This window comes from Toxorhynchites rutilus, chromosome 3 (assembly GCF_029784135.1).
Source record: "Toxorhynchites rutilus septentrionalis strain SRP chromosome 3, ASM2978413v1, whole genome shotgun sequence".
Lineage (NCBI taxonomy): Eukaryota > Metazoa > Arthropoda > Insecta > Diptera > Culicidae > Toxorhynchites > Toxorhynchites rutilus.
In genome coordinates this window covers 291620538-291636588 of record NC_073746.1, presented here as the reverse complement: position 1 = coordinate 291636588, position 16051 = coordinate 291620538, and the positions used below count along the sequence as shown (strand labels likewise).

General features: G+C 40.3%; 2 protein-coding genes across 3 annotated transcripts in view; both read right to left on the bottom strand.

Moving 5' to 3' along the window:
• LOC129779523 (nucleolar protein 16) overlaps positions 1-450 on the bottom strand; it is an 849-nt gene extending 399 nt beyond the window's left edge. Inside the window, exons 1-2 of the mRNA XM_055787057.1 lie at positions 215-450; positions 1-150 (exon numbers count right to left, since the gene is read on the bottom strand). The exon at positions 1-150 is cut by the window's left edge and continues 399 nt beyond it. Coding sequence (XP_055643032.1) covers positions 1-150; positions 215-318 — 254 coding nt within the window. The 5' untranslated portion in view covers positions 319-450. The remainder of the gene's footprint in view (positions 151-214) is intronic.
• Positions 451-10017: 9567 nt separating this feature from the next.
• The window catches only part of LOC129780117 (elongation factor 1-alpha 2), a 29592-nt gene continuing 23558 nt past the window's right edge, over positions 10018-16051 (bottom strand). For both annotated transcript variants that reach the window (XM_055788075.1, XM_055788076.1), the window contains exons 2-4: positions 13738-14669; positions 13457-13662; positions 10018-11851 (exon numbers count right to left, since the gene is read on the bottom strand). In XM_055788075.1, coding sequence (XP_055644050.1) covers positions 11492-11851; positions 13457-13662; positions 13738-14560 — 1389 coding nt within the window. In that variant the 5' untranslated portion in view covers positions 14561-14669 and the 3' untranslated portion in view covers positions 10018-11491. The remainder of the gene's footprint in view (positions 11852-13456; positions 13663-13737; positions 14670-16051) is intronic.

The following is a 16051-nucleotide window of genomic DNA, read 5'->3' as shown; positions in this document are numbered from 1 at the left end:
AGAAATCCGTTGACATATTTGGCCAGCTTCTTTCGTTCCTGCTTTGAGTTAGGCACTGGAATCGATTTGTTAACATCGTACACTAGGCCCATCTCCTTGATATTTGTGGCGAGATTCTTCTGCGGGTCGAGAGCACGCCGAATCTCCAAGCTTAATTTCAAAATAGCATTATATTTTAAAAAGGTAGAAGCTAAAACATGATCCTGGAACATACCATTTGATTTTACCCGTACCGCGACTGTTTTGGTTCGCACGTTTCCGGTTTTTGTTGTAATTGAACTTCTGGCTTTTTTTAGTTTTCCTCAATCTCCGCACCATTTTGAAGTGTTTTAAAGTTTACTCGCTTATTGTTGAAATAACTTCGAGGCAACTAAATGTAAGAAAATAAGCACTCAACGAAAAAATAAAACCGACAGCTTTGAGCCCGTCACACGTGCTAAGACACAAAAACAAAACATAATGACATTTGTCACCATTTGTATACACAAATAGGGCTGGAAACTTTGCGACAGGTACACACTAAACTAAAATTATACATTTGCTACGGATTTACATCTTTGTGTACGGCCCCAAACGAGGACAGAAAAATCACGATTTTAGAAACCCCCACCCCCTCCGTGGACAAGCGTGGACATTACCTATACCCCTCCCTATGTTGTCCACGTGGACATTTCTCCATTCGGAAAATAATTGAATTGCGTTGAAAATCCTTTTGAGTTTATTTCTATTTATAAAAGCGTTTGTTCTCCATCCTTTGATTTGTTCCCCAACATTTCCCTTGAAGTTATTTGTATGGCTATTTAGTGTCTTTCAAATTCCATTCACGTTGTTATTACGTTTTTCATTCTTTATTTTTTTAGACTTACAGCTATCCTCTCCTCTTCTGAGATTCCTAGGCTTCCTAAGTTTATTACAAACATTAATTGATTTTACATACAGATACGGATAAACAATTCAAAATGTTTATATCACGAAAATTTCAACGCGTTTAAACATTGGGTTCTTTTCCTTGGTTGTTTGGTGAAGATGTCCGATTGCCAAGATTCCTGGCCGGAGGCGGTGAATCCCCGCCGTTCGATGATGCCGACTTTTCTTGTTCCCCTTATCGCGAAGGGAAAGAAAGAAGGATCTCTGGATTACAATTTCTTATTCCAATTTTAGAATATATGTTGGCATCTTTTAGAAAACAAAGCAGTGTAGCAGTTTATGAAGGGTCATCACCAAGGATAAAAAAAATCCTCCCGCTGATTTCGTGAAAGTTCTTCTGTTGAAGTTGTGTGATATTTTACAGTAGCGGGTTCTTAGTCTGAACAGAGTTCGCTGCTCCCTCATTGCTTTTACATATTCGAACTTGGTTATGGAATCTTTGATTCCCCGGAGAAACAGCCTCGCTCCAACGGACCATTTTCGTGAGGTAAATTCGAAGATAGTTTGCTTCAGGCTCACTAAGCTCGCTCCAGCTCGGAAGTTGTTTCTGCATCCTCCATTGACCTCAAACCAAAGTTGTTTAGCTATCGGTGGAAGGTTTGAGTGTGTCACCTGTTGTAAGATTTTTTTTTGTTAGGACAGTCAGGTGTACCTCCTCATCTCCGTTAGTTTAAGTGAGGAAGCTCACAGTTATGGAGACTATCGCCGTGTCCACGAAGATGTCAAACAGAGATTTCCCTACTTCAGCGCATCCCGAGACTTCTGGTGTTGATGGTAGCAGGCCAAAGATGATTCGCAGTGCATTTTTGTAAATTGGAGATAGAACTTTTAGGAGTTTATATCTGGCCAGGCATGTCAGTTAGAGATCACCTTTGACCACCCGTAAACGGGTTATTCGATTATTAAAGATTAAACCGAGTGGCACAGTTATTCTTCAACCTCGTTCAACAGCTCATTCACCAATAGCATTGGTAACTGCCTAGATCTTGATGCTTGATGCCATATGTGTGTTCCCCACCACTACTAAAAGGTTGTCGTCCGCATAGGTGATAACGAACACTAAGATGAAATCTCCAGGTACACTAGTTTTTTCGTGGTGCGTTCGGTAGCTTGAAGTGTCTGCTATAAACGTACGGAAACACGTTCTTGTCACTATAGTAGTTTGCGAGCAGCAGTGGTTTGAATGGAACGTGGTTTGTAGTGCGCGTCGGAAATCATGTGTGACGGAAAACACGAATGACAACGCACCTGCCCATAACGCGCTGTCGGTGAAGCAATTTTTAGCCGATAAGGGCATTTCAGTGCACGAACATGCCCCGTACTCGCCAGATCTAGCCTCATGCGGCTTTTTTTCTATTCCCCAAGATCAAATCCGTGTTGAAAGGTACCCGATTTCAGTCCGTAGAAGAGGAGAAAGAAAAAGCGACGCGGCTTTTGAACGCCATCACAAAAGAAGATTTTCAGCACTGCTTCGAACAATGAAAAAAAACGTATGGAAAGGTGTGTGAAGAACCAAGGGGAGTGTCGTATCCGTTACCCGCATCCATTTTATTTGCGATGCTGATGTCCGATGTTCGATGTACGATGCGATGTCCGTTGTCCTGCGTTGTTCTCCGATGTTGTCCGTCCTATAATTGATCCGAAAAAGACAGAATATGATGATGATGTTGAATTAAAGAGGCTTTAAACTTTTCAGTTCATTCGCCTCTAGGACAGAATATTTCCTCGCATCGCTTTATATATGTCCTCCTCTCATCTAAAGCTCTTATCGTAAATTCCCTCTCTCTCTCTTCGTTTCTGGAGCTTTACTTAATTTCCTCTCGAAAGCTTTCGCTCCGCTTTGACAGATTGGCTCATTATTATTTTAGTACCGAATAAGAATATCGGCCAAGTCTATGCCTCGCTAGTCTTTTACACACTCGAAATTATTCAAGCATTTTTACTATCATATTATAACGCAGCCCTATACACCACATTCTCCTTCTTCTCTACTCTACACTACTTTTTTTTATAAGGAGATTATATCAATTTTAATAAATGAAAGAGAGTTTAAGATTGCTATTTTTTTTTTATTACTTCTTGATTATGAAAATATTGTATAAACAAAGTTATCATTGTATCTTGCTGGCTTTGTGATATCAGATCTGTTGCGTAGCTCTCTGGAATCCGTTTCTGGGTTTAATGTTCCATGAATTGGGCAAGTATATGTATTGTCTTCTTCATTGGGAGCCTTCCTAATATCTTGCATATTCCGAACGTATTGTGTACCAGATTTGTTCACAATGATGACTTTCGCTCCTTCTCTAGCGACAACTCGAAATCGTTCCGTTGAAAATGTAGGATCGGTTTTGTTCTTCTTGTATTGTGAAATCAATACCGTATCACCCACTCGGATGTTCGAATCCTTAGCTCCGCGCACTGAGTCAGCATATCTTTTGCTTGCTAATTTAGTTTGTGCATCCCGTTCTCGTAATTCTGTACGATCTAACTCTTTTTCTACAGACTTGTCCCAGAGACAGGGAAATGTTCCACGATACTTCCATCCTACTAATAGTTCGAATGGTGTTACTCCTAATCGTGAGTGAGGAATAAGCGTATTATGCCTGTGAACATAATGTTGAAGTGCATGACGCCAGTTAATACCATCAATTCTAGACGCAGAAATGGCTTTTATAACTCCTTGATTCTGTCGCTCAACCGCCCCGTTTGATTGTGGGCTAAGTGGTATAGATTTGCTCACTTTGACTCCTTTTTCCTGCCAGAAATTGATGAACGAAACACTTTGGAATGGAGGACCGTTATCGCTTTGAATGATAAGTGGGCATCCCCACAGTTGGAAAATCTCGCAAAGAGCCGAGTTTGTGCTTCTCGCATCCGTTTGACGCATCTCGACAACCGACAGATATCGTGAATAAATATCTACCACGACAAGAAATTCTCCGGAACCAAAACTTGGTATGGAAAGAAAATCAATTTGAATGATTTCCCATGGTCGATTAGGAAGCTCTCGACTTGAAAGAGGCAATGGTGGGTTCTTCCTTGATAAGAGGGCACATGTCTCACAGTTTTTGATAAACAATGCTATCTCTGTTGACATTCCTGGCCACCAAAAATGATCACGCATTACTCTTTTAGTTGCTACTTCTCCTACATGACCACTATGTGCTGAAATTATAGCTTTTAAACGGAGCGCCTTAGGAAGAACTATTCTGTCGTCCTTAAATATCAAGTCGCCAAGAAGGTGTAAATATTTGCTCTGTGCTTCATAATTACGTAGCTCATTTGGCCATTTACTAGACCGTATAGCTTCACGAACCATTCTTAACTCATCGTCTTGTTCCGAGTCTGTTTCGATTTCTGTCCAAGTGAGTTCCATACGGCCAGCTTCCAATGAATATAGAAAATGATTTTCATTATCTTCTTCGAATGGAACCGCTTCTTGAGATTTTTTAACTAAACGAGAAAGAGCGTCAGCCACGTTTTGTTTTCCGGATATTCTTTTCATTTGGAATGTATACGGTTGCAGACGGAGCGCCCATGTTTCCGCTCGTGAAACTGCTCTTTTACCCAACCGGTGATTGTTACCGAAAATGAACTCATTGGCTTCCGCGTCCGTTCGAATTATGAATGATCTGCCAAGGAGATAGTATGAAAAACGTTCAACGCCCCACACAACAGCAAGTGCTTCTTTCTGAGTGTGTGGATATCTCTGTTCGGTAGAAGTGAGTGCTTTAGATGCACAAGCAATAATTCGTGGCATATCTTTTTTGTTAAATTGCACTAGAACTGCTCCAAGGCCCAACGGCGATGCATCAACGAACAGCTCAATTCTGTCTGTAAGGTTATAATATCCAAGTCGCTTAATGCTCTGCAGAGCTTCGGTTTTTAGGCGCAAAAAATCATTTTCCTCTTCATGCGTCCAGTAGAATTTGTCTGCACTGGCTAGAGCTCGCAGTCGCATAGTTTTATCAGCCCGATTTATTATGAACTTGTCCGCAAATGTAACCAAGCCTAAAAAACTTTTAACTTCTGCACAACATGAAGGCGTTCTAAACTGTTTAATGGCGTCGATTTTCTCATCTTCCACTTCCCAGCCTCCTGGAGTTAAAATGAATCCCAAAAATTTCACTCTTTGACTACTAAAAACACACTTGGAATCGTTCAGTTTGACATTGTGTTCTTTCAAACGTGCTAGTACGTTTTCTAAATTTGCTTCGTGATCTTCTTTTGTTTTTCCATACACTAAAATATCATCCAAGTAATTTCTAACGCCAACACAGTCTTTCAGAACAACCCTTTGTAGAGTCTCTTGGAATATATCTGGCGCATTACATAACCCAAAGGGTAGTCGAACACATCGGAACATACCAAACTCGGTGCAAAAGCTCGTTAGATGCCGAGAATTTTCATCAAGTTCAATATGGAAAAATGCATTTGATAAATCGATGGTAGAAAACCATGATGCTCCGTTCAGTTATGTGAGTATAGTTTCGAGAGTTGGCATAGAAAATGGTGTTCGATGAATGTATTGATTGGGCCCTCTGAGGTCAATCACTAAACGAATATCATTCTTCGCTTTAGGAATAACTAGCATTGAGGAACGGAAGGATCGATCCATGTCCTCTGATACTGACTCAATTATCTCTGCCGAAATCAGTTGATCAAGTCTTTGTTTAACTAGTGGTTCCACAGCTTCCGGAATATTGAAGAAAATATTTCTAAACGGGGGCTTCGACTTATCATAGCTTAATTTCACCGGAGGTATGTTGAACTTGGGGAATACACCACTTGCGTAAACGGATGCGATTTCATGAAACTTTGAACAAGTTTTTAAATCATGTCCGCCGACTGGAACTTTCAGTCCCAGCATTAATACGTTGTACCTGATTGCTGTAGTCCTACTCAACAGAGAGCATTTTTCTTTTACGACATAAAATTTTTCCAAAAACATCGGTCTGTTTTCCGAGATAAACAAATATGCTTCAAATGTTGCTATGACATCAATATCGATAGAAGTGGCATAAGCTTTCAACGGGCGATCTGTGGAAAATTGAACGTTGACTAAACTTGTCTTTGAAAGCTCATTGTTCAATAAGATGGTAAACTTATCCTCCGTGAAAGTATTGACTTGTGCTCCAGAATCTATTAAAAAATCGAATGACATTCCTGCTATTTTTGCTGAAATGATCCATTCCGCTGTTGATCCTTGTATAGTAGCAATCGGTTCAATATGTTTGTCGCAACACCGGATCTGAGTCTGTTCCAGAATTGAAGGGAAAAATAATTTAACTTATTTCATTTATTTTGAAAACATATCAGTTTCTTTTTACAATACATCAGAATGAATTCACTTCAGTAGTCAAACAAATCAAGATAAAATAAGGAAATTCTAATTTGATATTTTATAATAATTAATTATTTGAATCTGCACTTGATTCCATTACCTCAATAGGCTCGGACTCGTTTTTCGCGATAGCTGGAACTTTGTCGGATACTGTAGATGTCTCATTGTTCTCAATAGCCGGCTTGGAAACTGAAGAAACAGATGAGCGGCTACATGCTCTTTGAATATGTCCAATACGTCCGCATATTCTGCAAATCTTATCCACTGCGTAACATTTTGAAGGAAGATGGTATACGCTGTTACACCTCCAGCATCTCTGCACGGGAGCACTAGTTTCCCATCGTCTTGTGTTGCCTCGGAAGACTCTTCCCCTTAACCTTTCGTTTGGTCCCATGTAAGGTTCTCTTCTCCGGGTATCTTGTCGCGTGAAAAATCTTGATCTCGAATCGACTCGTGGGTTTCTATCTGCGCTGATTGGAGCTAGTACAGCTTGACCGGGATTGCCATATTTCTTCATGAAAAATTACTCATTCAATCGTATAGCTTGTATTTCTCTCACTTTGTTAATCAAGTCTGTGAAAGTTCCTTTTCGGCTCAACAACTTGAGTGCCGCAGTGCGTACTTCTCTATCCGCAGCGTGTTCTGCCACAATTCCGACGATTTCTTCGATTTCTTTATCTCCAGAAAAATCACACAAACGCGCAGTTGCACCTACTCTATTGATAAATGCCAAATCGGATTCGCCTGGCTTTTGACTCATCAGAGCTAGCTTCCTACGTTGGAGCATAACATCTGATCCTGAACCAAAATATGTATTCAGTCGATGTAAAGCGTTCGAGAACGGAAAATGCTGTTCGTTAGGAGTTTCATTGTCTGAACAAGTATTACGAAATATTTCCAGCAGACGTGGTCCAGCTTTTACTTTAAACAGCATGAACTGTGTTCTCTCGTCATTTATTCCAGCCAGCTTCATCGAATCAACAAGCAGGTCCTTCCACATCTCAAACATTTGTCGGTGGATTTCTTCGTCTTCATCACTCGGTTTACATTCGGGAATATTAATAGTTGATATTGATAGCTGATTTACTGAAGACATAAATCTCGAGTCTTCAAAACTAGGTTGTTTCTCATTCTGTGTGCTGCAACCACCGAGCCCTTTTTCAAAAACGTCAGTATTTGTTTCGGAATCAGCTGGTATCTCTATCCCCTCTAAACTCGCCTCCCGTGCATTGAGAGTTCTCTCCTTCTCTAGATCGCAAGCGAGCGACATAGTCTTGCTCACTTTCTCCGCACGTGATTTTCCTACTTTTCTTTTCCTTTTGATTATAATAACCGGTCTGAAAAGTAGAAGGAATCACGAAATCAATATTTTCCCGAACTTGCTTCATTGCTTAATTATCACTCCTGGAGATGATCAAATATTTCAATTTGTTTTTATTTCATTACTCTATTTATGCCAACAATTTCCTCAGCGGTCATTTGTTTTTTTTTTTTTTTTAGTCAGTCCTTACAGCCACTCAAAATCATCACAAAAAAAATCTTATCAAACCACATTCCAACAACATTCATAAATTACTTTAATTTGTGTGAATTCAATTCCTTTTGCTTATTATCCCGATCACACGAGTTATCCATTCGTGACAATTAATCGAAACCTATCGTTCGTAATAATTTTTTTTTTCACGTGGATCGAGTCCTCTCGCTCGTCTCAAATTATTACACGAAACCTTTCGTTCGTTAGAAACTCATCACATATTCCAAAGTCAACCGTTGAACATATTTCACCATTTTCATTTTCAATCTTTTTGTTTTTATTTTTTAGCTCGATGCAAAAACGTACACACTATACTTACTCGTTTGGAGCGTCCACTGCGCCATTGTCGTATCCGTTACCCGCATCCATTTTATTTGCGATGCTGATGTCCGATGTTCGATGTACGATGCGATGTCCGTTGTCCTGCGTTGTTCTCCGATGTTGTCCGTCCTATAATTGATCCGAAAAAGACAGAATATTTCCTCGCATCGCTTTATATATGTCCACCTCTCATCTAAAGCTCTTATCGTAAATTCCCTCTCTCTCTCTTCGTTTCTGGAGCTTTACTTAATTTCCTCTCGAAAGCTTTCGCTCCGCTTTGACAGATTGGCTCATTATTATTCTAGTACCGAATAAGAATATCGGCCAAGTCTATGCCTCGCTAGTCTTTTACACACTCGAAATTATTCAAGCATTTTTACTATCATATTATAACCCAGCCTTATACACCACAGGGAGCATATCGTTGTACCGTAATTTTTAATATATAATCCTTTTTCGTAACCAGTCTCGTTATTTAATAGCCATACCTCGTACATTGGGAGAAAGGCTCTGCTGCAGGAGAAGAGTCTTTCTAACAACCACTTTTTCAAGTTTTCTTCGAATTCACAAACGAAAATAACTCGAAATACAACTGAGCATTGGTCAACAAAGATCCAAAATCAGATCAGATTCAGAATATCGGCAGATTGCTACCACCTGCCACTTGTACCATGGTACTGCTGGTACCATGCCAATAGAAAGTTACCTTGGAGATTGTTCTCCATTCAAACAAGATTGTTCACAATACATTCGTTTGCAGAATCAGTCAGAATGTTTTTGAAACTATCTCTGTAGTATAATTTTTTTTTTATCGAAAAGTTGATCTGTTTGATTGACCTCATGATGTCCTCCACTAAGTTCATGATTGACATGTGATTCAACTGTGCTAAGAGATATTAGATACTATAGAAACTGTCCTTGATTCCGCACGGTTATTGACGTGAGATGGCTCCAGTCACAGTGCTTCCGGAAACGAACATATGCATTGAAATTGAACTAATTGGACAATGGATCAAATTTTCCTGAAATTCTACGTTTATTGGGCCTTCTACAAAAATGCATCGACGCCCTTTTCAGTTGATTTGAAACCTTGGCGAAAACTGTGAAACAACTACTTCCGATACTTCGTTTGTAGTGTCAGTTTCTCCCCAGTATGCGAAGAAGTTGGGCATCGTGAGACACCTCATTTCCGCCAAATATAGCCGATCTGGCATTAACAACAGGAGGTTAGTTTAAGTACATGGCTAAAATGACCATTTTTATGCAGGAGCGTCTGTCTAGGTAGGCCGTATCAGAGTAGCATACAATCACCCAGAAAAAGCGGCTGAAGATAGACGTTGTACCGAAGGTCGTTAACCCTCCCAAAGTCCCCCAGCTGCAACCGATAGAAAATTGCTGGGTGAATCACAAATGGAGTATCTACAATAATTTTGTTGTTGAACAGAGAAGCAGTTGATCGCCAAGGCCACGACAGATCTGGAGAACAAGCTGACATTTTTCTTTTCATCGATCATGGCTAAGGTTCCGGTCAGTTTTTTTAAATGCTTACGTTATGATTTCTCACCAGATGAGATTTGCAATCGTATCATCTTCTGTTATCGACCTGGGAATGGAATAGGAGCTGAAAATTAAGGTGTTTTCCAGAGTGAAGCGAGTAACTTTGTTATCTCACGTTAGTCACGGTGCAGAATAAGGGGGATTATGAACTTATGCTTCAGGACTGCGAGAAAACAACAAAGGTAAAAGAGCACGTGGCGTTGATAGAAGTCTCAATCTAAATTTCGAGGCGATGTAGATGTTAGCAACTTCCAGAAATGTTTGAAAACATAACTAATTGTATATGAGAGGGATTTCGGATATCGTCAGTCCTCTACACTGAACACGATAATAGTTCAAGCCTCGCCTTGATTTTATTGGCCATTTATCCCATTTTTATGTCATTACGTTTTCACCATAAATATGCTTGCATATTGCTACATTCAGATTCAATTTATTTTTTTATTGGTAATTTCCATCTTATTCTTTGTCAATGCAAAAGGATTGTAGGTCATTATATGTGTTAATGTGTGTGTTATAGCGGGTGGTTTATAGATGTTTTTTTTACCAGTATGCAAGTGAGAGCAGACATCTTTCATGATCGCTCCGAATGCTGCTGACGTATCTGAGGCATGGGACAGAGCTGAACAAGGTACACAGTTTTATATTCGCTCGCCTGAAATTTCTGGTTCGGTGATAGCTATCCACTAGCAGCCAGCTCACTTTCTCCCAAGTGTTTTTTTTCAATTTTCCAATGGAATAATGCAATGCAATAGTGCGCAAGATGATCGTGATCGAGGACAGTTGCGTTCGTGGAGAATTTACGAAATAACAAGCCACATCTAGCAGCATAAGTTACTTTATGTTCGTCTTAACACATCGGTATTTGAGAAAATTAGTTTCGAAAAACACAGCATATTTAATATCACAAATAGTTTGTAGAATCAGCCAATAATATTTGTATTCCTCTCTGTTGATCAACAATTTATTAAACATTTGCCTTCTTCGTATAGCGTATGGTAAACCAAACAAAAATGTCTTTTCAAACTAAATTTAACTTCTACACAGGTGATTTATTAAAGTCTTTCCCAACTCTTTGGTATTAGGTGTCTTAATCGATCTTATCATGACCAAGCGGTCAAAAAATTAGTAGAACCAACTAAACTAGAGGGTGTGAGTGTGAGAAGCAGAGCGTTTTTGGTAGCAAATAGAAGATACTCAATAGCGATAGAGGTGATGGTAATGATGACGAATAGTTCCAGTAGACAGTTGTCTTCTTTCCTTCGAAATGCTTTTCTATGGTGGTAAAATAAATTAGTCTTATTTGCAGATGACGGTGATGGTGAAGAGTAATCGTTGCTGCTGCTGCTGGGGGAGAGGACTGATGATAGGCATGATACACTCAATTGGTTAAAATAGGTCATTAAAAGTGGTTGTGAGGGAGATGAAGATGATGATGATCGCGTGGTTGTTGTTGTAGCTGCTGCCGTGATTTCACTTGCAATTTTACCAATAAAATATTCTATGCACCAGCCGGCCTGAATTTTTATCTCTGTGGTTTTCTTTAAATAATTACGATTATTATTAAGTTGTAGTTTATGATTAATATTACTTCTTAAATTATTATTTAATAATAATGGATGATTTCTATTGATGGCAACCGACTGGATTGCACACTCAATAAAAGTCTGTATTCGATCATCATTATTCAATAATAACAATGTTGAGAATTGTTTGGGTTTATTAGTAGTAATAGTAGTGTTGCTGTTGTTGCTGCTAGCAGTGCTGGTCGCTGCCGCTACTGTGTTCGAGTGTTCCGGTGTCTCTAGTTATTTCTTCTTCTGGGCCTTCTCGGCGGCTTTGGTTACTTTACCACCGGTTGCCTCTTTAAAGTTGACCGATTTAATGACGCCAACGGCGACGGTTTGACGCATGTCGCGCACAGCAAAACGTCCCAGCGGTGGGAACTCCTGGAAACTCTCGACGCACAACGGCTTGCTTGGCACCAGATTGACGATGGCGGCATCGCCAGATTTGATGGACTTGGGATTCTCTTCGGTGACTTTGCCGGAGCGACGGTCACACTTTTCCTTGATCTCAGCGAACTTGCACGCGATGTGAGCAGTGTGACAATCGAGTACCGGGGTGTACCCGTTGGCGATCTGGCCCGGGTGATTAAGGACGATAACCTGGGATTCGAAAGAAAGCAGATGTTTAATTTGTTGGCAACGCTTCAAAATGTTTTGTCAAATGTTATATCAATAATTTATCAAAGTATCATAATAGCCATTCCATGCCAAACCGATAAAGATTTTCATTAAAATTGATAGTTTTGTTTGAGCTAATTTTGAGCGAATCTTAACCGGAGGATGTACTCCAATTGAGTCGTGGCCAACACAAGAAAGCGGCTGATCGCCTAGACCACGATATAACTAAAGAACATCTATCTTTTCATCAGCCATGGTTCCGACCAACTGCCGTAATGCCGCCCGGTAGGGCGTCGAATCATTTTTGTATAAGGCCTAATAAATGTAGGATTTGAGGAACATTTGTTCCATTGAATTATCCATCGTCATCTGGAATAAGTCCATTTTTTCTATTCATTCAACATTCGCACTTGGCGTGCATTGCCCCTGCAAGTCTGAATTGCTGCCCATGCTACGTTACGTGGACCTTTACTTATCGCGAAGTTAATTATCCATGAAATAAGAATCGACTTTTATTCGTTAATGATTGGACACGATGGAACCTCCTATAGAATCTTCAAATTGTCGTTAATAGACTAGAGTGATGAAAATAACACTCAACACTCGAAGGATTACCGATGTTCCTTCCCTCTAAATACTTTCGCTTAGATATTCAGGAATTAGTTTAGTGAATTCCACGGAGAAGAACCATGCAGTGAACGCTACCATTATTCGTAGTCCGTTTCATAGAATAACTTTCCGAATTGCAGAATTGTGGCCATTCAAAACAGTTTTTCTTCACAAATGAGATATTATTCCTCAAGCATTGAGATATTTTATTCATGAATAAGAATTCTGAAGCTCGAAGAATTTTGCAATTTTCCACATAATGAATTAAAACAAAAATTATTTTAATTTAAAATATTTCCATTGACTTAAAAAATATACCAGTTAGTGATTGTCCCATTACATTGGACAATGGATCAAATAGTATGAAATACATATAATTACGACGAGGATCAACTTTGCAATGAGATAAACAGTAACAAATTTTAATTTTGATACATCATGTATCACATCTTTGTAAACATAAAGCGTGTCTGCACGTGGACTAACTGACTGATTGACTGTAAAATGAGCGGAGACGATCTGGCGTAGCAGTAACATCCATACCTCTCACGCTAAAGGTCACGAGCTCAATTCTCACTCCCGGCATTCTTCCGAAATGGAAGGTAAACGTGACGAACCAACCAAAAGTGTTGAAAGTCACTTTATAACAGAAATTTAAAAAACTGTAAAATGGTCATACGGGATACTCTCAAATACATGTGGCAGATGTCTACCACATACTAAAATTTGCAAGAATTTTCATTGCCGATTTTTATTCATCCCGACTTTGATACTCGACATATAGTCCCAAATAAAAAAAAAATGATATGATGGAGACGATCGGTGAATGTCTCAGGAACACTTCACCTGCCAAAACATGATATAGGGAACGCATGGTCTGTTAATAGAAAACTCATTGAACATTTTCAAATAAATTCCAATGTTTGATAAAGGTTCTTTCCAGGCTGTCACGGCAAGGATAAATAAAATATAACTAACCTGAGCGGTGAAATCGGCCGCTCCCTTCGGTGGGCTAGCCTTAGAGTCGCCAGCAACGTAACCACGGCGCAACTCCTTGACGGAGACGTTCTTTACGTTGAAGCCAACGTTGTCACCGGGAAGAGCCTCCGACAGCGCTTCATGATGCATCTCGACTGACTTGACCTCAGTGGTGATGTTGACCGGGGCAAACACGACCACCATACCTGTCAAAATACAAGAAAGATACATCCATTTCATTATCACGAAAGGTATAACTCGAGAATGTTGCAGCAACACACCTGGCTTCAGGATACCGGTCTCAACACGACCCACCGGAACCGTACCGATACCACCAATTTTGTACACATCCTGGAGTGGCAAACGGAGAGGCTTATCGGTGGGACGCGACGGGGGCAGAATGTTGTCCAAGGCTTCGATGAGGGTCTTGCCCTCAGCCTTGCCTTCCTTGCGCTCAACGGCCCATCCCTTGAACCATGGCATCTTATCCGATGGTTCGAGCATGTTATCGCCGTGCCAACCAGAAATAGGTACGAAGGCAACCGACAATGGGTTATAACCGATCTTCTTGATGTAGGAAGAGACTTCCTTCTTAATTTCCTCGTAACGAGCCTCATGGTACGGTGGCTCAGTAGAATCCATCTTGTTTACACCAACGATCAGTTGCTTGACACCGAGCGTGAAGGCTAGCAGAGCATGCTCACGGGTTTGGCCGTTCTTCGAAATACCAGCTTCGAACTCGCCAGTACCAGCGGCAACGATCAACACGGCGCAATCAGCTTGCGATGTTCCGGTAATCATGTTCTTGATGAAATCACGATGTCCAGGGGCATCGATGATGGTTACATAGTACTTGGCGGTTTCGAACTTCCACAATGCGATATCAATGGTGATACCACGCTCACGTTCAGCCTTCAGTTTATCCAATACCCATGCGTACTTGAATGAACCTTTGCCCATCTCCTGGGCCTCTTTCTCGAACTTCTCGATGGTACGCTTATCAATACCACCGCACTTGTAGATCAGATGGCCAGTGGTGGTGGACTTGCCGGAATCAACATGTCCGATGACCACAATGTTAATATGAGTCTTCTCCTTACCCATTCTGCTGCTTCTGCTGCTACCCCTGCTTACTCAACGCAAAATACACTCTTCGAGATCTGGTTTGGCTTAGCGCTGTTTCACACTATCACTCGTAGGATTTACCAAAAATCTGCAACGAAACAAAAACACCGATTATTTGTAAAGTACTATACTTCATTGAACAAATATCCGTTCAATAAGCGTTCGGAAATCCACCTTTTCCTCTCTCCCACATTTGATGTGCTTGAATCTGGCGGTGATCTGTTTGGACTGTACCATCAAAACCCAGCACAAGTACAACATCAAGGCGATGTGAAAAACTTTCATCTTGAGGGTCAACAGAAGGACTTCTGAACTCGTCACGGAGCGAAAATTCTTCCAAACTCCGACGGATGAAGCCAGCAAACCACCTCAGTCGAGATCTTCCGTCGAACTGATTGCAACGACTCGAGGCATCGTCGGGCTTCCCGAGCCTCTAAAGGTGAATGAAGCGTGCGAGAGATGAGTCTGATGATAAGTGCGACAATTCTGTGTTTGTTTTTTCGCCTCGCAATTTTCGGCACGTTTGTAGTGACCGAAAGCGGACCACAAACAAGGGAAGATACGTTGCGATTCTCTGTCTGTTTTCGAATGAGAGCGAGAGCGAGGTGAACAAAAGAAGGACGACTGAGCGGTCAATCGCGGTAAGAGTTGCTAATCGGAGGTGAGAACAACGATCGATTCCATAGACTGGACCGGGTAATCATTGTTTCTACCTGGTGAGGTGATAAACAGTCGGTGGATGCTGTGCGTTTAAACTTAATTCGTTGTACCAATAAAATTTCGAGTATCAATTTCGCTTTACATGAAACGCGATGTATTGTCGATCTCGGAACCCTCATGACGTGTGTATTGTTTTTGGCAAACTCAATCAAGTTTTATTTTTTGCATTCTGCAGCCTGAGATGAATCATTGTTATTAGCATCATTCCAAACGGATTCATATAAACCGCGAATGATACACTTCAAATGAATAGCAAACAAAAAAGCCGCTCTAAAAGTTACTACTAAACGCTAAAGGACGCTATCATTCGTGCGTGAGCAATTTTCAGCAATCTGGATAGCGTGTTTACTTTTCTGTCATAACTTTTGTGTGTATATCATATTTTGATGATGAGTGAATCATCTTTTGGGGGGTAAGATTTCTTAAGACAGAAAATGCGAAAAGACGTTAAGAAACACATATCCTATTACAAGGTTTCCATGAAAATCGCGGTAAGTTGGTTCAAAAAATTTGTTCTGGTGATATTCCAAAGAACAAGGAAATTTCTATATTACGATGACAAGGTCATGAGCTCTTGTTATTTGATTATTATGTGACAGAAAAACTAATTCATGTTTCCACATATACGTCTTTTACTTCAATATATTTTATACACAATTTCTCCAATAATTAAATTATTGATTTGCAAATGTGCAATTCTGGTAAGTCAAAATAAAAAAAAGATCTCTCTTTCTTCAATGGCACTAACAT